This window comes from Anolis carolinensis, chromosome 2, assembly GCF_035594765.1.
Source record: "Anolis carolinensis isolate JA03-04 chromosome 2, rAnoCar3.1.pri, whole genome shotgun sequence".
In the NCBI taxonomy this organism is placed as follows: domain Eukaryota; kingdom Metazoa; phylum Chordata; class Lepidosauria; order Squamata; family Dactyloidae; genus Anolis; species Anolis carolinensis.
Window position 1 is genome coordinate 253,726,248 of NC_085842.1, and position 26,582 is coordinate 253,752,829.

The 26,582-nt window shown below is 41.7% G+C and overlaps 1 protein-coding gene across 2 annotated transcripts; it reads right to left on the reverse strand.

Moving 5' to 3' along the window:
- Window positions 1-276: 276 nt before the first annotated feature.
- On the reverse strand, window positions 277-25,491 carry fam240a (family with sequence similarity 240 member A). 2 transcript variants are annotated; one of them, XM_016990984.2, is made up of 3 exons: window positions 25,299-25,491; window positions 5,964-6,106; window positions 277-764 (listed from the first exon to the last, which is right to left on the reverse strand). In XM_016990984.2, exons 2-3 carry the CDS (start codon window positions 6,101-6,103, stop codon window positions 680-682), a joined length of 225 nt encoding a protein of 74 aa, XP_016846473.1. In that variant the 5' UTR covers window positions 6,104-6,106; window positions 25,299-25,491; the 3' UTR covers window positions 277-679. The 2 variants fall into 2 exon arrangements, with proteins under 2 accessions (XP_016846473.1, XP_062828162.1); XM_062972092.1 differs by lacking the exon at window positions 25,299-25,491 and adding an exon at window positions 12,506-12,582.
- Between the last annotated feature and the right edge of the window lie 1,091 nt (window positions 25,492-26,582).

Consider the following 26,582-nt stretch of genomic DNA (forward strand, 5'->3'; position numbering starts at 1 on the left):
CTTGGGATGGCCCTGACAATCCATGCAATCTAATTCATTAAAGTCATGGGAATGACTGTAAGATTAACAAGACCAAGACATTTGCATAATCTTTATGTCCCATATTTTAAGTGTATATATGAAATATGAAATGTATAATCACTCTAAAAGTTAATCCTGTAAGAGAAACAAGGCTGTATTGAGCCCTGTGGCAACTATGGAGAGGTGCTAACTCTCTTTGAAGTGAATGTCATTTAGACATTCCTTGACTCTAAAGTGGTAGAAATTCACAAAACATTGATGTTTTATTTATTTAGTAAATTTATTTGTGGCTCTACATAATTGATGAAAAGCTGTAAAATAACATAACACTGGAAGTGCCTGAAAAACAGGGCAAATTATATTACAAATCTAAAATCCATCATTTCAACAATAAATTACCAATTAGGAAAGTATGATATAGTGCTAAGAAAACTTTCAAGAGGAATATAAAGGGTGACTGTGCTAGCCAAAGGATGAAGTCAAATATTCAAAGACACACTCAAAAAGCAGTATCTACAGTACATGTATTTCCTACATAAATTCAGTGAAGTTTCTGAATGAAAACAAGCCATACATTAGAACTGTGCCTGAACACAAACTTTCATCTTTCAATTTAGCTTATGGCCATATTTCTGTCAAACACAGATGTGCATGAAGATCAGTTATGGGTTTCTTCAGTCTCATCCTGTTCTTCTAGCATCTTCAGTCTTTTCTCCAGCCTTTCTTTCCATTCTTGTCTGAGTCTAATTGAGAGAGAGAGGTATTTGGTTAGCATTTGCATTGCTTAGCAAAAATAACTTTGATGGTCAATAAAGTTCTCATTTCACTGTTGCTTGGTTACATTCACAAGGGGTCTCTTTAACACTCTGACCATTATATTTGTGCTTTCTTAAACTTGCCTTGGACCGCAAGAAGATCCAACCAGTCCATCCTCCAGGAAATAATGCCCGGCTGCTCACTGGAGGGAAGGATATTAGAGGCAAAGTTGAAGTATTTTGGCCACATCATGAGGAGACAGGAAAGCTTGGAAAAGATCGTGATGCTGGGGAAAAAGGAAGGAAAAAGGAAGAGAGGCCGACCAAGGGCGAGATCCTTGAAGTGACTGGCCTGATCTTGAAGGAACTGGGGGCGGCGACGGCCAACAGGCAGCTCTGCCGTGGACTGGTCCATGAGGTCACGAAGAGTCAGAAATGACTATGTGACTGAGAGAGAGAGAGAGAAACTATGGATCCAAACCCAAATGGGGTCTCACAAGAGAAAACAGAGATGGTGAAATATTTGGCAACAGCAAAAGGTTTCTGAATGCCGCCTAGCGGCTGTTTTAGACATTTCCACAAATCTGTTAGCAACAACATGCAAATTTTTACAGTGGACTGTAGAAAATGCTTTAGCTGTACTTCACAAAAAGGAAAATCAGCCTGTTTAGCAAACCTTGCAAATGCTGATTTATACCTGGGCTTGTGTAAAAAAAGGGGTAGAAAGGGGTCACAAGTGGAAAAAGTTTATGAAGAGAACAAGCCCTATGAGGAGCGGCTTAAAGAGCTGGGCATGTTTAGCCTGCAGAAGAGAAGGCTGAGAGGAGACATGATAGCCATGTACAAATATGTGAAGGGAAGTCATAGGGAGGAGGGAGCAAGCTTGTTTTCTGCTGCCCTGCAGACTAGGACACGGAACAATGGCTTCAAACTACAGGAAAGGAGATTCCACCTGAACATCAGGAAGAACTTCCTCACTGTGAGGGCTGTTCAACAGTGGAACTGTCTCCCCGGGCTGTGGTGGAGGCTCCTTCCTTGGAGGCTTTTAAGCAGAGGCTGGATGGCCATCAGTCGGGGGTGCTTTGAATGCGATTTCCTGCTTCTTGGCAGGGGGTTGGACTGGATGGCCCATGAGGTCTCTTCCAACTCTACTATTCTATGATTCTATGATTCTAAGCCCTGCTTTAGAGAACTCATTGTATGTCTCTCCATTAAAAGACCAGATGGATCCATTAATTTACTACTGTAGCTGGGACTATCAGATTCAGAGATCTAAATATCCTAAAGGTACCAGATCCTGCCTGATTTTGGACAGGTCAACCCTGGTTTGGATGGAAGACTACCAATGAATGCCAGGTATTGCAGACTCTTATTTCAGAAGAAATAACTGGAAAAACCCTTTCTACTGAGTTCACCAAGTGGGTTTCCATGCCCAAATGAGCATTTGTATCCTGATTTCCCAGAATCTCAGTCCAGCACTCAAACTATTATGCCACACTGGCTCTCAGTATTGTGGATAAATAAAAACCCAAAGTTCACTCAAATCCTTATGTTTCAGTGGTCTCAGTCCAATACACAAACCAACTATATCATGCTGTTGAATTGTAATCAAACACATAAATCTTGTGTAAATTTCACTGATTTCCCATGTTTCTCTCAACTGTAAATATAATCTCACTGATTGAGTAGGTCAACACTACTTGGAACTAGTAATTGGATTTTGTGTGATCTGTGTATTTGTTGACAGAAATCTGCAGGTATTCCTTTGGAAGTGGTTGCTGGCAAGATGATATGAACTGTTGCCATTCTGGACCTGTCAACTGCAGTCACTCAATACATTCATTGCGTTTCTCTGTGGGACTACATGGCTAAGAAAGATTTCAGCTGCATTTTTAAACTGACTCTGTGAGGGATAATTTATAGATTGGTGTCTTGAGAAATGAGAACAGCTTCCAGACACATTTGGCTTCATGCATTCCGATGGATTTACATGCTCAGAGGTGAGGTTTAGAAATCCAGTTTAAAAGTTTTTGGAGACTTTTTTTTTAAAATCATTTTAAAAACATCCATTTTGGATTTTGAGACAGTCCCTGAAATCTTCTAAAGCAAAGCAGAATACAATATAGCACTAGCCACCATGGTCAATGGTGAGGAATTATAATTATATTGGAACCCTGGTGGCAAAGTGCGTTAAAGCACTGAACTGGAGACTGAAAGGTCCCAGGTTCAAACCCTGGGAGCGGCGGGAGCGGCCGCTGTTAGCTCCAGCTCCTGTCAACCTAGCAGTTTGAAAACATGCAAATGTGAGTAGATCAATAGGTACCGCTCCGGCGGGAAGGTAACGGCGCTCCTTGCAGTCATGCCGGCCACATGACCTTGGAGGTGTCTACGGACAACGGCGGCTCTTCGGCTTAGAAATGGAGCACCAACCCCCAGAGTGGGACATGACTGGACTTAACGTCTGGGGAAGCCTTTACCTTTTTTTTTAGTTGAAAAATATGTAACCACCCATGCCTTAAGATCTATGGATTGACTTCTTTTTGAAATCTATTTAAATACTGCAGCTCTATTCCACCCTGTATATGTAAAATCTCCAATTATGTTTGAATGATTTAGAATCTAAAACAATAAAAACTTATGAAACAATTGCATAATTTATAACTTTAAAATGTTATGAAACTAGATCTGGATAAAATCATTAGGTCCGAGAGGTGTTAATAAAAAGCCAGGTTTTAATGTAATGCTGGAATGAAACTAATGCTGGTGTCAATCAGGCTTCCAAGGGGTGCCAAGTGGGATGTCACTGTGGAGAAGGCTTCATGACCACACACAGTATATTTCTCCCTCTGGTGGCATTTAATGGAGTATTACTTCAACAGACTTCCTTTTTGCCAACTCCATTTTGCTAACATTTCAAGAATTTCTTCTTTTGGACCAAAACTATTCAAATCCCCTTGCCACAATGGCCCAAAATGAAGTGTGTGTGTGTGTGTGTGTTATTTCTATTTTCTCCCTGTATCTTGCAAATGGACGTATGGTAAGAAGTTTGAAAAGAGTGAGAGGAAAGAGGAAAGGAATGTCTTGCTAATCCCATTTATTGAGGTATTTCTTTCATCAATCTTTGAGGCTTACTTGCCGCCCTTGATATATAGGAACAATCGTGACACCGATGTGTATGCCTTCAAGTCATCTGTCAACTTATGGCAAACCAATGAATTTCATAGTATGAAATGAGTTTATGCTTCATATTGGACTGGAATCCTATTGGTGAATTATGGGAGTATAAATTATTTACACTACTGTGACCTCATTTTTTATTATTGAGTAAGTTGGAATCTTCTGCTAAATGTGCAGTGACCAAAACCTTTTTCAGCTGCAGCCCTTTAATTCAGATATTCCCTGATCAGTGAGAAACAGGGGGAGAAGCAGACAAATATCCAGCAATTTACTATAGCAGGACATAGAGCAATGACACCATCATCTGGTATTTCCAGAAACATCTATGTATCCCTATAGAACCCTGTTGCTTTTGGAAAATAGCTGGATGCTTATCTATTGCTGGCATAACTAACAGCCAAAAAATTGTTGTATTTGTTAGGACTGCAGCTAAGAAAAAGTGGGGATTGGTGGGGTTGAATATGAGACTACATTGTCATATCTTGAAGTTACATCTCCCTTTGCATGATTGTGGCCTAGGTTTTAAAGGAGTGCTTTTTAAATTGGTTGCGCGTGATATCTTTTGACCCCTATTTCCATGAAAAATGTCCCCAGGTTGTGTGCCTTTAAAATGCTTATTCCCAAGCTTGGCTCATCAGTCTTCAGCTTACAATTTCAAAGATCCCTGACCATCAGCTGTCATGGCTAGGGCTTTTGCTAATTGCAGGCCAATAACATCTCAGGAGTAAAGTCTGAGGAGCACTTAATGAAAATGTCATCATTTGAAGGGGACATCGGAAATCTTTTGGTTCAGTCCTTCCCAGTGCCAGAGACTTGCACTACTTTACGCTACAGCAGGCCTGATCGATCCATCTTGTGAAGACCAGGATTCAGCCTTACTTTAAAAGACAACCAGCCAGCCAGCCATAGCAATAGAGGTGTATTGGCAAGTGGGCTACAGCATGATGGAGTGACCAGCCCCCTCCTGCCTACAAGGGAGGCTGAAATGAAGGGTTGGAATAAATTTCCACAGAAGTCCCTGCTTTTGCTCCCTGAAAACCTGCTCACTGGTGGGAGATGACCAGTCAGGTAATTCTGCAACATCCCATTCTCAGCAGATCAGATCTCTATCGTTCCAAGTGGCCGATGGGCTTTTAAGCTGCTTTTCAGTGTCATTTGATAGTCATTGCTATAATGTCATGATTGTCAATGAGAGTACAAAGCAATTACAATATGATGTAATGGTCTGAATGTTGGACTGGGTGACCTTGGGCATGTCACATACTCTTAACCCTAGGCCCCATCTACACTGTCATATAATGTAGTTTCATAATGCAGTTTAACTGCATTCTGAAACTGCATTATATGGCAGTGTAGATAGGGCCCCAGAAAACGCTGTCACAGTTTTGCCTAAGGGTCGCCATAAATTGGGGAATGCATACAACAAGAACAATCTCATTTTTCCTTCTCTAGGTTAAAACTACTCGGCTCTTTCCACTAATTCTACTTATCATACTTGATTTCCAGACCCTTAAGTAAAGGTAAAAGTTTTCCCCTAACATTAAGTCTAGTTGTGCCCGACTCTGAGGGTTGGTGCTCATCTCCATTTCTAAGACAGCCAGCATTGTCCATAGACACCTCCATGGTCATATGGCTGGCATGACTGCACGGAGCACTGTTACCTTCCTGCCAGAGCGGTACTTATTGATCTACTCACATTTGCATGTTTTCGAACTGCTAGTTTGACAGAAGGTGGGGCTAATAGCGGGAGCTCACTCCGCTGCCCGGATTCGAACCGCCGACCTTTCAGTCAGCAAGTTCAGCAGCTCAGTGGTTTAACCTGCTGTGACCCTTATGTTGCCTCATTTAGTTCCAATTTTGTCAATGAGCATTGATTTCTTTGTTGTAAGAAAGCACTTTCTTGGATTCTCATTCACATCCACCCACTTCTGCCACTGCAATATATCTTCTCCTGTACTAATTTTAAAACCTTATCACATGAAATGCCAAATAATAAAATTATGGACCTACTTTGTCAGTGCACTTCTTTTTTTACGGTCTTTTTCGGCTTCAGAATGTTGAGTTTGTTTCTCAATTGTCTTTTCCCAGAAGTTTTTCAGCTCACCAGTCTCACAAGCCAGAACTTCATGGCGAAAATACGGACTGTTCATGTTCTGAAAATAGAAAAGGCAGCCCACATTCACACAGATTACAGTCTGGAAGAACTTTCTGTCCCTTAATAAACTTTGTGCTGTTGCCCTACTTTGCAATGCAAATTTCAGAAAAATGAACGAGCTTTTCATTCATAAAGCTTCAACACTTGGAAACTGTAATTGTTCACCTAGCAGTGTCTGCGAGAAAAATATCTGTCACTTCCATATAATTGTTGCTTTGACCTTTTAGATCAAAACACAGGATAAAGTTATTGCTCTCACTTTGGCATATTAATGAAGACATTTTGTGGCATCTGTAGATTAAGAGAAGTAATGGGAAAGTAGCAATGACATTTTCAAGGCATTGCCAAGATATCAATTACTGTGGATTACTAACAATCTAATTTTCTGTTCTTTAGAGGACTGCAGTACTTATCAATGTATCTCTGGCACATATGCACATTCTCTCAGACTTCTTCAATATCTGGAATGAAAAATCCAATTTGTATAATTTATTTTTTAAAAAGATAACAAGAATGTGAGATCCAGAGTGGCATAATGGTTTGAGCATTGGGACTAGGATTCTGGAGTCTAAGGTTCAATTCCCCGCTTGATCATGGTATGTCACTCACCTCCAGACTTGAAAGTACACAACAAATCAGAGTTTTACAATTGTCCTTTTCACTCTATTAGAATGTTTAGACCCAGGTAAACATGCAGACATGCCCAGTGTGGAACACATCTCACCACATTTAAACAGTGGATGTGGTTCTTAATGAGACATGCCACATTATCACAGGATGTCTACGTCCAACACCACTGGAGAAATGATACTGTTTAGCCGGCATTGCACCACCTGACATCCGCCGGGAAGTAGCAGCCAGCAATGAAAGGACCAAGGCATTGACATCTCCAGCCCATCCTCTGTTCAGGTATCAGTCAGCATGCCAATGTCTTAAATCAAGAAATAGTTTTCTACAATCTGCAGAGATACCCGTAGGAACACCCCAGCAAGTGAGAGTCCAAAAGTGGCAGGCTAAAACCCAGAACTTCAGTTAGTGGCTGATGCCAGATGAGAGACTCCTTCCTGGGAACACAGAAGACTGGGTGACCTGGAAGATGCTGAACAGACTGCGCTCTGGCACCTTGAGATGCAGAGCCCACTTTAAGAAATGGTGCTACAAAATGGCGTCCACGACATGCGAGTATGGAGAAGAGCAAGCCACAGACCACCTACTACAATGCAGTCTGAACTCTGCCACATGCACAATGCAGGACCTTCTTATAGCAACACCAGAGGCACTCCCAAGTAGCCAGCTACTGGTCAAAGGACATTTAGTATAATGCCAAGTTTTTAAAACTTTGTTTGTGTTTTCAAATACATTACAACTGTACCCTCGGTTCACTTCTGGCATGATAATTAATTAAATAATTAAATACCCAGCTATAACAAAAATTAAGGTTTGGTGATGTTGGGCATCAAAGTTCCTAAACTCCAGGGATCTGGAAAACATGCTCCACTTTCCTGCTCTCTCTATGGGTGCATATACATTGCAGAATTAATGCAATTTGACATCATGTTAACTGCTATGACTCAATGTTATGGAATCGTGAGATTTGTAGGTGCCAATGCTGTTTGACAGAAAAAGCTAAAGATCTTGTAAAACTGTAACTCACATTATTCCATAGCATTGAATCAAACTCATTAAAGTGGAGTTAAACCACTTTAATTCTACAGTGCAAATATACCCTAGGTTCAAACATCAAGCACTTACTAGGAGCCATGAAGAGGAAGAAGTGTCCATTCTCTGTTGTAAATGGAATTTGCCCTTAAAGTGATTCATTCAAAAATTCTTGGCCAAGACAGTATTTCATTTTAGGACCTCATCACACTTACTTACCAAAACAAGCGTCCTAGGATGCTTTGAGCCTTCTTCGAGAACTGAGCCATCACACGATGCCATATGACTTCCAGCAGAGGCCTTGCCCCCAGCCAGGATGGAAGTGCCCTTGGACGCTTCCCCCTAAACATGAGAGACTTCCCATGTTGTGCTGGCTACAATGGGCTTAGAACACTTCTGTCCTGTTGTGACAACACTTCCTCAGTGTGATGGGGAAGCATTGCTGCATCGGAGTCACCCCTTTCACTTGCTGTTTCACCCCACTTGCTAGCAAAAGGGCATGGGAGGGGGGAGTCCCCTGTGTGATAAGGTCATTAGTCAGTTCATGTGCTTTTGATTGTTTTAAAAATACTTTTAAATCTCACATTTATAGGATTTTCTTCATGGATTATTTATATATTTTTGTTCCAATGCAACCATTTTTATAAAGAATATTGCTGGAATAACATCAGTATTAGAAATGGCTTGACAAAAGTATACTCAGCAAGAGATAAAGAGGCTGCCTTGGGACCAATGATCACAAAACTTAGGCAGTAGACCATTCTATGAGGAGATAAATTGTCAGCAAATGTGCACCAGGGACCCTAGAAATGGCTGCAGATGGTTGTGCCTATGGCTTTCGATGAAGAAACATATTGATTTTTCAGTTAATCGCTGAAATATTAAACTTAATTTTAAATGAGAGGAGAAAGGTTAACATTTATCTGTGGTAGTGAATTGCAGATTAATGTTCTATTAAAAAGCTATATTTACTTTTAAAAAGTCAATGGGCTTCCCTCCTGTTTTATTGCATTTTTTTCTAGTAGCCACATCTAAGAGATTGGATTTTATGTTAGAACCAAAAATACACATGGGAACACATCTCATAATAGAAAAGGATGAAAACAATTGGTATCTCTGTAACTACAGTTAGAAAATTAGGGAAATATTCTTCTGTTGTGTTTTAAGATTATTTATGTATGTGTAGTACTTTCAAATTTACTTAGAGTCCTTTCAGAGTATACATTTATAGTGCTATAATTCCACTTTAACTGCCTTGGGAAATTCCTATGGAATTATGGAGTTTTCAGTCTAGGGAGGGCTATTCAGAATTAAAAGCCAGGGAACTTTAGTATTTCACAAAACTATGAATTCCGCAAGTCCATATAATGTCCCAATGGAAGTCATAGTGGAATCTTAGAGTGAGTCTACACAGAAACGAAAATCCAGACTCACACTGAATTGTCTCTTGACAATCTTTATGCTGTTCTACACCTTCTGGTGAGCACTGCAGGTTATCCTGTAGCACATCTGCATTGAACATTTATCCCGAAAAAAAGGGGGATCAGTTCCATGGCAGCTGCATGATGCTGATTTGGATTAACTTGGCCTTGAATCACATTAACAAAGTTTGTGGGTTGCTCTGAATGTTCCTCAAGAATCCAGAGTAAAGCAATACTTTGGGCACATGTAAGCAGCTAGGCCAATTCGTTGTTTTGAGTCTCCTTTGTGGAGAGAAAAAGCAGGGTGTAGACAATAATTTATTATTATTATTGTATGACACAGCAAACAAGATAGATATGCTGGATTTCGTATCACAAAATCACAAGTCGAAAACTTCCCAAGTGTCTAGGACTGTGTGATGTATTTTTGGATGATGTGCGCAGATCCCAGTAGGGTGGCCTTTTGCAGTTGGCAGATCGTAATTTTGGCAATGTCTATTGTTTCCAAATGCCGGCTGAGATCTTTTGGCACGACACCCAGTGTGCCCATCACCACCGGGACCATCTGTACTGGTTTCTGCCAGAGTCTTTGAAGTTCAATCTTGAGGTCCTGATAGTGGCTGAGTTTTTCCTGTTGTTTTTCGTCAATGTGACTGTCACCTGGGATGGCAACAACAATGATCCAAACCTTTTTCTTTTCCACAACTGTGATGTCTGGTGTGTTGTGTTCCAGAACTTTGTCAGTCTGGATTCGGAAGTCCCACAGTATCTTTGCATGCTCATTTTCCAATACTTTTGCAGGTTTGTGATCCCACCAGTTCTTTGCTGCTGGGAGGTGGTACTTGAGGCATAAGTTCCAATGAATCATTTGGGCCACATAGGTGTGCCTCTGTTTGTAGTCTGTCTGTGCGATTTTCTTACAGCAGCTGAGGATATGATCAATGGTTTCATCGGTTTCCTTGCACAGTCTGCATTTTGGGTCATCAGCTGATTTCTCGATCTTGGCCTTAATTGCATTTGTTCTGATGGCTTGCTCCTGGGCTGCAAGGATCAGGCCTTCTGTCTCCTTCTTCAGGGTCCCATTTGTGAGCCATAACCAGGTCTTCTCTTTATCAGCTTTTCCTTCAATTTTGTCAAGGAACTTTCCATGCAATGTTTTGTTGTGCCAGCTGTCAGCTCTAGTTTGTAGTGTGGTTTGCTTGTACTGTTTTTTTGTCTGCTGTGCTTTGAGGAGTTTCTGATTTTTGACTTCAGTCAAAGCAGGTTCTTCACTTTGCTTTACATATTCTTATTTACTTATTATTATTTCCATATAATTATTTCGCCACTAGGCATTGGGAAGCTGCCACCACATGTCCTGCTTTGCTGGGCTCCTCCGGCAGCTCTTCACACAGGGAAGTGTGGTGCACACGTGGAGTGTGCGTCTTCCCTCAATGAAGCAATGGCAACACGGGAAGCTTCCTGTGTTGGCAGAGTGGCTAGAGCATACCAGTTCCGCCCTCCTTCACTCATGGAGTTGGCATGATGTCATGTGATCAGAGCCGGCCGGCTCCGTGGGTGACTGGGGCTAGGTTGCTGTTTGCCGCCGAATCTAGCCCCATATGATGAGGTCGATCAGTTGCTGCAAACTGAGTTCAAAGTGCAAAAGTAGTTTGCACTCATTTAAGGGTGCACAGGCAATAGGCACAGGCAAAGCCAAATTGCTGCAACCTTCCCTGGCTTGAGTATTCTCCCTTGTTGATAATTTTTGCTATCTTGATCTCACTGGGATATTGCTTGGTCACATGTGTCCAAGTTTTCATCTGTGAAATGTTGGAGGATAACACATGGACATTTCTGAAGGAGTAGTATTTTCTAAGACAAATAATGTATAGTCAAAAAATTGGTTAGAGCCTATGAAATATAGTTGACAGTTAAGCAGAGGCATGTCTTAATAAATATAGTATATGATGAAACAGTGGCATTTCTTAATAAATATGGCATATGGTAAAATGTGCAGTACTTCTTAAGAAATATGGTTAATCACAAAACACTGGCATTTTAAAAGGCATTGTATTTCCTAAGAAACATAATATATGGTAAACAAGTGACGTTTCCTATGGAAAAAAAGTACACTGTAAAGCACTGACATTTCTTATGAAATTATGCTTCCTAAGAAATTTGGAAATAGTAAATGTTTGAACAGAGCTTCAGAGAGAATAAAATGTACCACTATTTTAGATTAACATTGCATGATACTCTCTTCTATCTCCATCAAAATGCTATTGCTGATTCCAGTTTCTTTTACTTTCAACTTCTATATCTCTTATCCTAGAGAGAAAAAGAATATTTAGACATATGTCTATACTGCTTGCATCTCTTAGACCACACAAATTTCAGTAGCTTCTCTTTTCCTAACAGGCTCATGTAAGAAAAACAAAGCGGGGAACTACTAATCTTCATGTAAATTTAATTATTGGACTGGAAATCCAAAGATCTTGTATGTCAAGCACAGAAATAAACTCTTTGAAGTGGTCTGTTTGTTTTCAAAGCTACTTTAAGCAAGGCCACTGGATTTGTGTGGCATGTCCAGCAGCGTTTTTGACTTTTCTTCTTTCAGCGGCAGCCTTCTGTCCCGTCACAGGATACTTGTAGTACTTTAGTTTTGTAAGAGTTTGGTTCAAGAGACAAAAGTACCAGGCTTTATTTGTTGTCTGGTGTATGCAGGTATTTGGAATCGGCTCAAAATACAAGTTTGTGTAAACCAGATGCAGAACAAATGGTGGGCTGTGTATACAAAACAAGGACATATTCCCCAAGTAAAGGCATTGCCCCCATAATTTTTTTTTTACTTCTGTTCCCAAATTTCTAGCATTATATTTCAGTTGAGAATTTAGCAATACAGTTTAGGCATTGAGCAAAGACACATGGGGCACATTTACACTGAAATTTTGATTGGTGTAGGGCCAGATTAGCTTTGCAATAGCCAGATACCACACAGATCTGACCTGAGGGTAATAGGGGACAAGGCTACCTTAACGTGGTCTTGGCCTTCATTGATTAAAGTTGAGGAGAAACTCTGAATTCTGGCCCAGAATTCTGACTATCCTCCAACTTTGAGTCTATCAGAACAGATCTGCCAGTTCCAAAATAGAATTAGCCACAACTGTTCCTGCTGCCTGCCATTCTGTGTTTCCCGGGCTCCGGCAGTGCAGAAACACTGGATTGCAATCACAGTTCCCTCCTGCCCTTTCATGTCATGATGGTCTCCCCAGTGACATCAACCAGGCCTCTAGGAAGGGAGTGGTGTCGGGGGGATTTCTCCTCTTTGCTCTTACCCCTTTCTCCTTGCTCTGTTGCCCCAGTCAACGTTACAGCAGACGACAGTGGATGCAGGACCCAGGTTTCAGCCAGAGAACACCACAATACGGACGGTAGGAGGATGGTGGCCACCTAGCAGCACAGAACAGCATTTGATGGCAGAAGGCATTTGGCTGGGGGAGATCTTGTGTGACCCATACTAGGGCTGATTTGCTGTACAGTATGCAGAATCGGTCCTGGGTTATATTGATCAGTGTGGAGAGATCCCATTGGATTGTGAACACAGGAAATCTAAGACTTTTAGGTCTGAATGATTTTTAATGCTTCATTCTCTGTAATGCTAGAAATTTGTGGACTAAGGGGAAAGTTAATAGGAAGAAAATCAAGATCCCCATTTTGTCTCCCCAATAGCTAGTTCTGAGCTAAATGTTCTAATAATTTGAATCTGGAGAACAATTTGCACTAAAGTGAGTCAATTGTTGCAGGTGGCACCTATCACCTTTTGGGTATGGTTATCCCCTAAGTTCCTAAGTTTCAAAACTCCCAGATTACCAAAAATGCTGGTTTCCTTTCAACAACTTTAACCAAAATGTCTGAAAATTAGCTCCAGGAAGAAGCAAAATGACATGTGTTCTGGGCTGCTGGTGACATGTTGGTATGAACTGCTGGCATGCAGAGTGTGAAAACTGAGATCACTGTGGTAAAGGTAAAGATTTCCCCCTGACATTAAGTCTAGTCATGTCTGACTCTGAGGGTTGGTGCTCATCTCCATTCTAAGCCAAAGAGCCAGTGTTGTCCATCGACACCTCCAAGGTCATGTGGTCGGCATGTCTGCATGGAGCACTATTACCTTCCTGCTGGAGTAGTACCTATTGATCTACCTACATTTGCATGTTTTTGAACTGCTAGGTTGGCAGAAGCTGGGGCTAACAGCGGGAGCTCACTCTACTTCCTGGTGAGCAAGTTCAGCAGCTCAGCAATTCAATCTGCTGCGCCACCGGGGGCTCCATGGGGTCATTATAGGTGCATGGAATTATGGAAGCTATAGCCTCCCTTTAGCTTTCTCTCCCAAGTAGTGCTGGCATTTCACCAACTACAACTCCCAGGATTCTAAACATTGGGCCATGGTAGTTCGGACCTTATCACATTAGCCAGGCAAAGTGTCCTGCCTGTGAACTGAGGGGAAGCAGGGCGAATCTGTCACCCCGTATGATGCTCCCTTGCGGTGATGCTCCCACCATCACAAAGAGTGGAGGCGTCTCCAAATCCACGTGAATCCATGCTAACTCAATTGGAGCTAGCACAAGACAGGAAGCTTCCCATGTTGTGAGGGATGCATCATATGATGCTTCCACTTTGGTTGTGGTCAGGGAAGTCCATTGATATTGTATGATGGGCAGTGTGCCCATCCGTCACTGGACTGGTGGGATAGCATCCTAGAATGCTAAAAAAAAAAGCCCTGTGCAATGAAGTAATGAAAGTGGTATCAAATTAAATTAATTCTAAAGTGTAGAGATGAATCCTGAGCTTACAGGGAAGGGCAAGATCTCCTGTCTTTTCCCCTTCACTAAGTTAATTGAGTGTAAACTACTTTTACACTTTGAATTAACAAGCTAACAACAAAGGGAGAAAGTTGGAGGAGATAAGAGACGTTGAGACATTTTAGAAGAAGCCAAAAAATGACAGAAGATAAATCAAAACTGTTGCTGCCAAACTGGGACAATTAGGGAATTTGGCAACTACCAATTGATGCTTAACACGTGCTTTGGGGGGGGGGTGCCTACTTTAGGAATTTCTGGACAGCCCCTAGAATCCCTTGTAAAAGGGAAACTCTCATTGCTGTAAGTTTTTGGGAACACCACATCTTCTTTGAAATGAGAAGCAGGTCTTTTCAAATGGCATCTTTTTCTCAAGCTCTTCTCTGCTCTTTTATTAGCTGTCTTCTGTTAACTTGCATTTTTTCTTATGGGAGATAGAACCTGCAGTTGGATCTAGCTGTCCTCCAACTCACCTCTGCTCTAAGAGAAAAACACTAAGGATCTAAGGGCCTTGACAACACCTGCTGTTCATGGAGAACCTAGAAATGGCTGGAAGGCTAAATCTAGGATTTCTGGGTCTTTGTGATAGCCTGAGAATATTGTATGGGTCAGCCCCAAGGATTTCACGAAGAATAGTATATAAGGCATCAATTATAGCTGCACATTATTTGTGATTAAGAATTAAATGAGAAAGACACATGTACACACATCTCTATGGCAGAGTTCACACTCTGAGTGTTCTCCCTTTCACTAGGTCTTGAGATCTGGACATCTTATCCAATCAACTCCACCCCCCCTCCCCCCCCCCAAAAAAAAACATTGCTAAAACAAGGCATGAGGGGCTTTAGCTTAGAGGAGAGAGGTGCCAACTGGAGTGGCACTGTTTTCCTTTTTTTTTCTCATGAAATAGAAGATTCTGGGTATGTGTAGATCAGGAATGGCCAAACTTGTTTGCCTTGGGGCCGCATTGTGGGCCTGACCAAGAGGGCCAGGCTGGGAGGGAGGGCGGCCAAGCATGTACTGGGTGAGGTGGGCTGCTCCACCTCATCCTTTAGTCAGGAGGAAAACGACTGAACGCCCGATCCTCCTCCCTGATCCTCCTCCTCTGACCTTCAGCCTGTCCTCTCAGCATTATGTCAGGAGGAGGGCAAGGTAGGCAATGGCCAAGCATGCTCCGGAGGGCTCTCATCTGCTAGGTGCCTTCCTTGAGCCATTCCCTCAGCATAAGGATGGGGCCACTCTCATTGTCCTTATGTCAGGAAGAGGGCAAGACAGGAGTGGCTGAGAGCGCTCCAGAGGGCTCTCAGCTGCTGTGTGCCTTCCTCCCTGTCCTTTGTGCATAAAAATGCTGCGGGCCACTGTGTCCTTATGCTGAGAGGGCAGAGAAAATGAGGCGGGCCTGAGATAAGCACACAGGGGGCCTCATCTGGCCCACAGGCCTTAGTTTACCCATGCCTGGTGTAGATTGACTTAGTTCTATACATGGCCAATGGACCACTGGATTTCTACCCATCTTTTCAATTACTGCATGAAACACTTTTGTGGCCAAAAAAGAACAAACCCTCCTTCAGCAGCAGGAAAAAAGCTGTTGATAATGGAAATCTGGTGTGGTTTCCTAGTCTGACACCCCAGTTCAGGGTGGGGTGAAAGTAGATGACCCTTGTAGTCTCATCCAACTCTATGATTCTAGAAATAGTCATTGAAATTCTAAATGGGACTGTGTTGAATGACATCTCCCATCAACCCTAACAAGGAGGAACAATAAGCCACTAATTGGGGATGATAGGCATTGTAGTCAAAGTACAGGTGATTTACAAGTGCAGGGAAGGCTGGCATCTCATGTGATCTGGTCCTTCATACAGCAGGAGGAATAACTAGTAGGACAGCTGAATATTAGCTATGTCAGTATTGATTCAGAAAATTTAGGATTGAGGATAACAGCACATCTAATACATTCTGTACTTAATGTAGTTCTTACCAATCAGCTGGATGTTTATATAACAGGAGATATGGCGAAGAGCGTGTTAGAAAATTGACAATTTTCTCTTGAAGCAGGCATTAGCTGTTGACTATTTTTTAAGCATGCAACAACATGAAGACCCTAATGTTTTGTCGAACTATGTGAAATACTTCAAGTAGTTGTCTTGTAAATCTCCAGAGTTAGGACTGACCTGAGCTGGCCTGTTACGGCTGCATTAGTTCTGACTGAACAAGATTTAATTTAAGTCCATGGTGACAAGCCTCCTAAAGGACAACAATGAGCAACCTGCTCCCAGGCAATCATGTCTGACATAGCGTCAGTTGTAAACAGGCCGAGGCAATGCATTGCCTGCCAACAGAAAGAAATAACTGGGACAGACTTCAGAAAATGTTTTTACTGCACAAGATAACACAGGAAGGCTTATTTTTAGGTTTAATCATATTAGAGTGCATTGATTATTTTTAGATTGAATTTGGGAAGGTAGGCCTCGCAGGGACTGGAAAGAAACGACATTACCAAAGAGGGTAAATGGAAATTTGGAAATGCCACTAATGTTGTTATGTGGAAAGTGTGATAGACTGTGTCTCAGCATCTTGATTGGTTTGCCTGGTCTAAAAGCTCAGGAAAGAAATGAGAATGGAGGCATTTTTCATCTAGCTTTTATAGCCAATCCTAGCATGCAAGTTGATGTCTGGAATAAGCTTTCTGGGGTCGAGTCATTAGTATACAGAATATGAAGGGCTGCTCTTTGAAGTTGCACCATGACAAAATATTTCCTTGCAGTACTTTTCTATGTGCAAATAACTTTGACATCAAAGCACAAGATTGCAAAAATTATTATAAAAAATCCACATAAAACTAAGAAAAGGTGCAGCAGTTTGCCTAGTGGGGTGGTCAAGACTTCTCCCTGCCTCAACTCTCTTCTTCCCCCTACAGAGCCGAGTGCATTTTGAGCTCCATTTGCACCAGTTGCAGTAAACTGAGAATGAAGGAGTAAAGTAGGAGAAGGAAATTAAAGGTGCATCTACATTGCAGAGCCACAGTAATTAAAGTGGCATTGGATTGCAATAATTCAATGCACTCTAAGATGTAAAAACAATTGGAAAAAGTGGAATTAATTGGGACAGTCCCTGCCAAAGAGAGAGTTGCAGGATGCAGAGGGATTTCAAGCAGACAATGCCTCCTGTAAGGTCTAGTCTTCCCACCTTATCTGAATTATCTTTTATTTTGGAGAATAATGAGGAGAGTGCAATTTCTATAGGAGCCCCTGGTGGTGCAGCGGATTAAACTGCTGAGCTGTTGAACTTGCTGACCGAAATGTTGGTGGTTTGAATCCGGGGAGTGGGGTGAGCTCCTGCTTTTAGCCCAGCTTCTGTCAACCTAGCAGTTCGAAAACATGCAAATGTGAGTAGATCAATAGGTACTGTTCTGGCAGGAAGGTAATGGCGCTCCATGCAGTCATGCCAGACACATGACCTTGGAGGTGTCTATGGATAACGCTGGCTCTTCAGCTTAGAAATGGAGATGAGCACCAACCCCCAGAGTCGGACACGACTGGGCATAATGTCAGGGGAGAACCTGTACCTTTACCTTACAGTTTCTATAATCCCCTTCCCTAGTCCAAAAAACATGAAGTTGATGCTAGCCTAGGCTAATCCCTCTCTAGTCCGAACACCTCAGCAGGTCCAGGGTTACTTTGCTGGAAATATTAACAACCAAAGATTGGAATTATTACTTTTAAAGACAGTTAACTCCCACCTTCCCCATCCAGCATTACTGGTGCCTACGGGGACATCTACACACTAATTCATGCAGTTTCACATCACTTTACCTGCTATGTTTCAAAGCTATGGAATAATAAGAGCTGTGGTTTCAAGATTCCATTGATCCATAAAAGTTAAAATTCAGCCTGGGAAATTGTCACTTCTTGGTGTGACTGCTCACCTCCCACCAACCAGTTCTTCCCATCACCATCTCCTCCATGGAAACACATAGTGAAGTGATGCCACCTGGAGGGCTGGCCAGGGGCCACACACCTAAAAGATCTGTAAAACCTCAGAGTGAAATGCAAGGGTTTTTTTTTTAAGATGGTTTGAATCTCAAAGAAGTGCATTGTAAACTAATCATCACAGACGTTGTGCATCAGGATCAGGTATGATTTTTTTTAAGACTGTGGAGACAAGAGCTTTATCATCTTCTTACCAACATCATATCAAATGCACTGAATTCATATTGCTGATACCCGAAGGCCACATAAGATTGATTTCTGTTTGTCCAAATGGACTTGTGTCATTGATGTCCACCACCTAGGTGTTTAAAGTGCATCTATTCAATTAAAAAAAACCCATTCCTTTATTTAGCAAGCATTTAGCAAGCAAGTACATTTCCATATACATACAGCTTGTCAGTCTAAACCTAATGGCGACAATCCAAGACAGGGTTAGGTGTACTTAAACTCTGTTTGTGCAATGGGATTAAGTGTACCTACATTCTGATCCATTGTAGCCATTGCATAACTCACTTGAACTCTAAGGACTGACAACAAAATTCCCAGGGGATGTCATTTTTTTAAAGAATGGGGTAAAAATGACACTATATATGGAATCCAAGCCCCATTGCCTCCTTGAATTATTTTCTGTGAACAATTTACAGAATCATGCTCCAAGAGGAAAAAGTTTTCCTGTTTACATCTTATTCTAGCAGAATGGGGGGAAAGTACAGTAATATGAACTGTCTATGCTCATATTTTCTTGAGCCATCCTTGCTCTCAAGACAGTACTATACATTCCAACTGTCTTGATTTGACAGCACATCTCAATTAACCCACTGTTGTACCACTTTTAAAATGTTCCAGTTTCGCCTCTCACTTTCCCCCTTTGTCTTCATTATTTATCCATCCTACCTCATTTCCTGCAAACTGAATTCAAAGTGGAAAAAGTAATTTGAACTCAGTTAACTAAACAGGGGAGAGGAAAAAAAGAGACAAGATCTTAGTAGACTGAGGCAAAAACAAATGTCTGCATCCTCTCCTATCTTGTGTGTTCTTCCTCATTAGCCATTTTTGCCAACTTGACCACACTCTTGATGTTGCTTGACTGTATCACAGCTTCCAGCAGTGGAACTCTCAGCCTCAGAGTGTGGTGGAAGTTCCTTCCTTCAAAACTTTTAAACAGAGGCTGGATGGCCATCTGTCAGGGGTACTTTGATTGTGCTTTTCCTGCATGGTAGGGGGTTGGACTAGGTGGCCCATGTGGTCTCTTCCAACTCTATTATTCTATGATTCTATCTGTGAGATGTTGGAGGGTATGCAATACCAGAATACTACAGGTTACCATAACAGGTCTCCAAACAGTAGTATTCTGAGAGTCTGGCTTGCACAGAGGTTAAAGGCACCATGGCACATTGGATGCCTTAGGGAAGTTGAGTAATAGGTATGTGTGAAAATGGACCTCACTTGCTTGTTTCTATCATTACTTTGGCTAATGACTGAAAAGTGTTTTTTGTGTGTCAGGAGCGACTTGAGAAACTGCAAGTCGCTTCTGGTGTGAGAGAATTGGCTGTCTGCAAGGAGGACGCCGAGATGTTTTGATGTTTTTACCATCCTTGTGGGAGGCTTCTCTCATGTCCCCGCATGGAGCTGGAGTTGAAACAGAGAGATCATCTGCACTCTCTCTGGGTTAGATTCGAACTGGCAACCTTCAGGTCAGCATCACAACCTTCAAGTCATCAGTCCTGCCAGCACAAGTGTTTAACCCACTGTGCCACTGGGGGCTCCATTGAATAGAGTTATTTCACTACATTTGGAACCATGCTACTGAATAGATCAGAGTTGCATGTATATTTTTAAAATGGCATCTAAGCTGAAGACCAGGGCCGGCCCCACTATTGAGGCACCTGACGCCGCCGCCTCGGGCGCAGGCCCGGGGGGGCGCCGTCAGGCTGGGCGGGAGGCGGGGCACCGCCCTGACGGTGCCCCGCCTCCCGCCCAGTGCGCCCTGGCCCGTCTGGCCTTTTCTAGCTGGCCAGAAAGCAGCGGAGGTCCCTCCAGGCCGCAATCGCAGCCTACAGGGACCTCCGCTGCTTTCTGGCCTGCTAGAAAAGGCCAGACGGGCGAGCGGGAGTAGCGTGGGAGGCGGGGCCAGCTCTGGCGCCGCCGCCCCCACCCAGCGTGCCCTGGCCCCGCCTCCCACGCTGCGTGGGAGGCGGGGCCAAGGCACGCTGGGCGGGGGGGGAGCGGCGTCAGAGCTGGCTCCGCCTCCCACGCTACTCCCGCTTGCCCGTCTGGCCTTTTCTAGCAGGCCAGAAAGCAGCGGAGGTCCCTCCAGGCCGCGATATCTCCGGCCGGCCCTGCTGAAGACATAATATTTCAAGAAATGATGGTCTGACCCCAGACATTTTGCTGCCTGACAAGATGATGCTCTCCCATTCCATTTATCAAATCTGTTAGTTGAGTTGTACCTCAACCCTAGGAAGGGGAAGCATCATCCACTATATATCCAAGTAGCACAGTTTGAAAATATTGTTGTTTTTGTTTTTGTTGTTGTTGTTGTTGTTATTATTATTATTATTATTATTATTATTATTATTATTATTATTATTATTATTATATTTATACCCCTGGACAGGACTCAAATCCATGTACTTGTCTAACCTACATAATTTTGTTGATGCTGTCTTCAAGTAATTTCCAATTTATGACTGCCCTAAGACAATAATAAATAATAAACTTTATTTATACCCCATCCCCTCTCCCCGAAGGAATTTGGACCTCAATCCTATCATAGGATTTTCTCGGGCTGAGAGTATGTGACTTGCCCAGAGTCACCTAGTGGGTTTTCCTGGCTGAGCAGGGATCTGAACCCTGACCTCCAGAATCTTAGGGCCCTTCCACACAGCCATATAACCCAGAATTTCAAGGCAGAAAATCCCACAATATCTGCTTTGAACTGTGTTATCTGAGTCCACGCTGCCATATATTCCAGTTCAAAGCAGAAAATGTGGGATTTTATTCAGCTGTGTGGACGGGGCCTTAACCCTTTTCGTCTGTTCTGAACTATAGTCCTAGGAAGTGTACTAGAGTTCTCTATCAGAGGCTTCTAAATGCTCCACCAAACAACAAACCTCAAGATTTCTTTGGATGGAGCCAAGCCATAACAAGTAAAATTGTATGTAATTGACATTACTTACTACTTCAGATTTTGCCTAAATCAGCAGTAGGCACAAAGTGGATTTACTTGCAATAGATAGGCAAGTATTACTAATTCCTGGTCATTTAACTCTAGCTGGCATAAAATACTACAGATATCCACTAAAGCCATGCTACTCAAAATGGTGGCCTGTGGACTGGTGCTAGTCCACAAGCTATTGGCTGCAATATCAGGAAAGAAAGAATGCATTCTAATCATTGGGCACAAATATGATGCTGCTTTCTGGCATGTTGTGAAAAAAGGCCCAGTGATCTATCACATCAGAGTTTTTGTGTGTGTCAGGAGCGACTTGAGAAACTACAAATCGTTTTTGGTGTGAGAGAATTGGCCGTCTGCAAGGACATTACCCAGGGGACGCCTGAATGGTTTTGATGTTTTTACCATCCTTGTGGGAGGCTTCTCTTATGTCCCCGCATAGAGCTGGAGCTGATAGAGGGAGCTCATCAGCACTCTCCCCAAATTAGAATTGAACCAGCAACCTTCAGGTCAGCAACCCAGCCTTCAAGTCATCAGTCCTGCCGGCACAAGGGTTTAACCCATTGTGCCACCGGGGGCTCCATCAGATAAACAAAGTACTGGTAACTGAAATAAAGTAACCTTTTCAAGATCTTGCTAGACACTGGCTAAATAATTCTGGGAGTTATCTTTTTTAAAAAATTAGTGCTTCCAAGGTTTACCAGTGATGTAAAAAAAAAGTCTGGCATAACCAGAATCATTTTGTGTGTTTGAGGAGGTGAACAGGTCATGTTTCCTTTCAAAATTCTTTAATTCTAAGCATCTTGAATGACTTGGCTCCAATTCATGGACCTTGTGACTGTAGCAGATAAAAGAACACCAAAATAGATCCTGCAGCCTGAATTTTCTGCAAATAAGTGCATTATACAGACTGACATGATATAAATCAAACAAATTAATCAATTGATCAATCAATAAATTGCAAATTCCAGGACTTATGAATATGAAATCTTTGACATAGGAAACAACATCACCTTGAAACAGCACAGGAGGCTTAAAGCAGGGAAGAAAATGGGCTTCTGGCAGCTGACTTGTGTTTAGTGATATGCATAGCACTATTGTTATAGTTAATTCCCAGATAGTTTTCAGCAAAGACATGAAGCTGGCGAGCACATCATTTTTATAAGGTCATGTCTTAAATTTTGCTGCAGTGTCTCCTCTCTCAGTCTTTCTTCTCCCTTCCCTTGCTTGAGTTGCTTGCTTCAGCAAAGAAAGAAGGTACAGGAGGTTCACCCCTGTTTTATTTTCATAACTGACTACGTAAATAAGTAAATAAATAAATAAATAAATAAAGCCTAAAATAAAGCTCAGCAAATAAAGACCCCTCCCCCAATCTTTGAAACATTGATCAGGACAAAAAAAAAAGGAAAGAAGGGAGGGAGGGAGGAAGATACAACTTTCTTCACCCACAGAGTTATGTCAATTTCATAGCTTGTCTTTTTCATATCTAAAAATCAAACAGTAGACTAGATCTCACTCCAGGCCCCTCTCTACAGTGAAACCATCCATTTTTCTGGTATATTTTTAAAGGTAGAAAAATATTTGTTTTTGTTGTGTGTCTTCAAATCATTTCTGGCTTCTAGTACAGGTTGTCCCAAAGTTATATACAAGATAGTTTCTGTAGGTTTGCTCTTAAGTTGTATTTGTATGTAAGTCAGAATAGGTACATTTTTTCAAGTGTAACTCCAGCTATTTATATATACTCTGTGTGTATGAATATGTATGTGTATGTGTATGTATATGTATATGTGTGTGTGTGTGTGTAGCTTTGGATAACATAGGGAAGGGTTAACACCCCTGTGGTGTTTGTTTTGCAATTTATATATACTCTGTGTGTGTGTGTGTATGTATGCATATGTGTATATATTATATATATACAGTAGAGTCTCACTGATCCAACATAAACGGGAAGGCAGAACGTTGGATAAGCGAATATGTTGGATAATAAGGAGAGATTAAGGAGAAGCCTGTTAAACATCAAATTAGGTTATGATTTTACAAATAAAACACCCTGTGATGTAGTAGTTAAAGATCCATCTTCAAGTCTTGCCTGAGCTGTGAAATTCTTGTTGATTCTGATATTGTTCTCCAGGTGACCTGCCTCAAGGGTTGTGATGAGTGAGCATCAGGTGGAGAAGCGAAGATTAATGCATTCCACTTCCGCTGCTTGGAGGAAGGGTGGCAATAATAAACCCAATCAACACAATATTGCAAGGGTGATTCTTTTGTTGAAGAGTGAGCTCAAGGACATCTCATGCCCACTCCCAGAACCAAAGAGAAACAGCTGCAACTGTATAATGCCTAAACAGAACTGCAGACTGACAGAGGTGAAAACAGTTTCCATAGTCCACAGTCTACATTTACATGGCAAAAAGCAGCTGAGAAAATGGTTTGATGAGCCAAATTTTAGATAGGTTAATCAATTTCAGGAATACATCCTGCTAATGAGGACAAGTTTTCAACAGTTTTGTCTCATGCATTAAGGTTGGAATCCTGTACTCATTTAAGGGCCAGCATGGTGTTCTAGTTTGAGCATTGGACTATGATTCTGGAAACCAGGGTTTGATTCTTCACTTGGACATAGAAACCCATTGGATGATCTTAAATGAGTCATACACTCTCAACTCCAGAAAACCTCATGGTAGGTTCACCTTACAGTTGCCGTAAATGATAAGTGACTCAAAGGTACACACCAACAAATTCCAGTGGACTTGGTAAGGCTTGCTTCTGAGAAAATATGCTTAGGATATATATTGAATGAGTATATATTTCAATTGATTTCAGAAGACAATGTCCTTTGGACTCTTGGGATTAACACTAACCATAATAGTTACAAAACTTGAACATTTGAAAGACTTGGATTGCAACTTAATGCCCATTTCCCCATGTATAAAGCTAATAAAGCCTAATGGGGACTTACTTTTGAATAGATGGGTACAGATGTCCTCTGCACAAATATACATTTCCACTAATTTCAGAAGACAACGTGCAAACAGGTTTCCATCCAGAGATCTTATAACTGAAATCATTAACAACAGGTAACAACTACTGGAACATTTAAGAAGATTAAAATGTAATACTATGCCAATTTATCCAAGAGTAAAGCCAGACAGATCCCAATGGGACTGAGCAGTAATGTATAGGACTACACTGGAGGAATGTAATCATAAGAATGAAAATTGTTGTAAGTAGGATTTTAGGATTGTTGATAACTGTCACGTCAGCTGTAGACTTCCTTGTACAAAACAACCAAAACTGATGCTGTTCTCTCATTGCACTTCCAGATTAATCACATATATAATTGAAACTGATTGAATAACCTTATGTAATGTATCATTTGTGGTTTCTCCATTCCCAACAACAATGCTTGGCGCTAAATATTTGGATTTTGAGAGACAAACTGAAGTTTTCGTACAAGAAAGAATGCAGAGATTCAATAATGGCTGGAATATTCCTCTTATTTGATGCCATATCTACAGGAAAAAATGTTTTGAAAAATGCATGACACAACTTTATGGACATTTGTAAGATAACTGTGTTACACTTGTCTTTATAAAAGAGCCAGGATAGTGTAGTGGTTTGAGTGTCGAATTAGGACACTTGGAGATCAAGGTTCAAATCCCTACTTGGCTATAGAAACCATTGGTGACCTTGAGTCAGTCACACTCTCTCATCCTCAGAGAAAGGCAAGCACACAGCCTCTCTGAACAAATGGTGCCAAATAGACCCTGTTGCAGATTTGCCTTACAGTTGTCATAAATAAAAAATGACTTGAAAAGCACACAACTAACATCCATCCCTGTTACCTAGAAGAATCCTGCAATATCATATCCACTGCCTGTGACAGGGGACATAATCCTACCATTTCTCTTCTGTGCCAGCGCTACTAAGCTTTCTCAGAATGGTGATTAACTGGGCACCTTTCCCTGGGTTTCTCTCATGTCCTGAAATTTATTTACTAGAGGTACAGTCATGTATTTATTTGTACTCTCTCCACCGCCCTGCTCCTACTGCTGCATACATCACTGAAATGTATAGTCCAGAGGGCAACCGAAAGCAGCTTACTTACTTTTAAGGTGGTCTCGATGCGACACCAACAGATGACAAGTATTATAATAATGGCCCTTGCTTCAGTGCAAGTGGCATGAGGGCGGCAAGGAAATATATACCCCTGTACTTTTTATTTGAGGTTGGTGATGGTGGGGGAGGGCAATAAAAAATCCTTCATCGGTGGAAGTCTATTTTGAAACCACCAGAAGACCCAGCTCGTTTCCTGAGCATTGCAGCCCCCTGCCTGAGATAAGCAGGAAACACATCCCTCTCCATTGCATCTGTCCCTCCTACATGAGCAGATGGCACCGGCAGAAAGAGCAGAGTGACCTTGTAGGATGAGATTGGAGATCAAGAGATGCCCTGAAGAATGTGTCTTTTTGCTGTAGGTCTAAAAATGGCAAGTTATCATAATGGAAGATATAATAGAGGATGTGATAAAGAATTCACATTGTCTCTCGGTGCATTTTAAGAGATACATTGAGGAGGTTCTCTGTGCAATACATTCTGAGAACCATGGGCACCTTAAAATCAGTGTGTGTGCCTGGAGACACACAAACAATTGAAATGCACCTATTATTTGCCCAGAAACTACCTGTAGAGGTGAATACAAGGCCTTCCAGTTGTTGATGAGTTGCAACTCTAGTCAGCCTTTGCTTGAATAGTTATGGATGATGTGAGCTGCAGTCCAGAACATCTAGAGCAGTGCTATCTGATGTGGACAATAATTCTTGTCCAGTGTCAGCACCATATTTGTGCCTTTTGGCTGCAATTGTTTCTTATCAGAACAGTCTCCAGGTACTGTCAGTAGTGCAGGGATCACCATTTTGAACAGTGGAAGTCTTGAAGATAATATGTTCTTCCTCGCAGTTCAGTGCCATTAGGAGTTGGGTTTTTTAGCCTTGATAAATTTTGTAAATGAATTATGTTCCTTTTTAAGTCATCTTGAGGGCTTTTCCAAACTAAAACTGGGGTAGAAAGGCCTACATCTGATAAATAAGAATAAGCAAGTAAATAAATTGCAGATTGAATTGAGACTAGATCCACTCTAAGGTATGCACAGAATAGATAGGCTGTCTCTTCTGCTGAGGTATTATTAAGCAGAAGAATTCTTAAGAATAATGTAGTGAGATAGCTCAATGGGGGAGCAAGTTAAAGCTCTGCCACATCTAATCACTGTCTATCCATCCTGTTGTGTTAACACCTCCCTTTGCAGTTTCTTTATCTCACCTTGGATCAGAACAAATCATGTCAAGTCTTCAAAAAGCTAACAAAACTCAAAAGAACAAAAACCTGTGGTAAA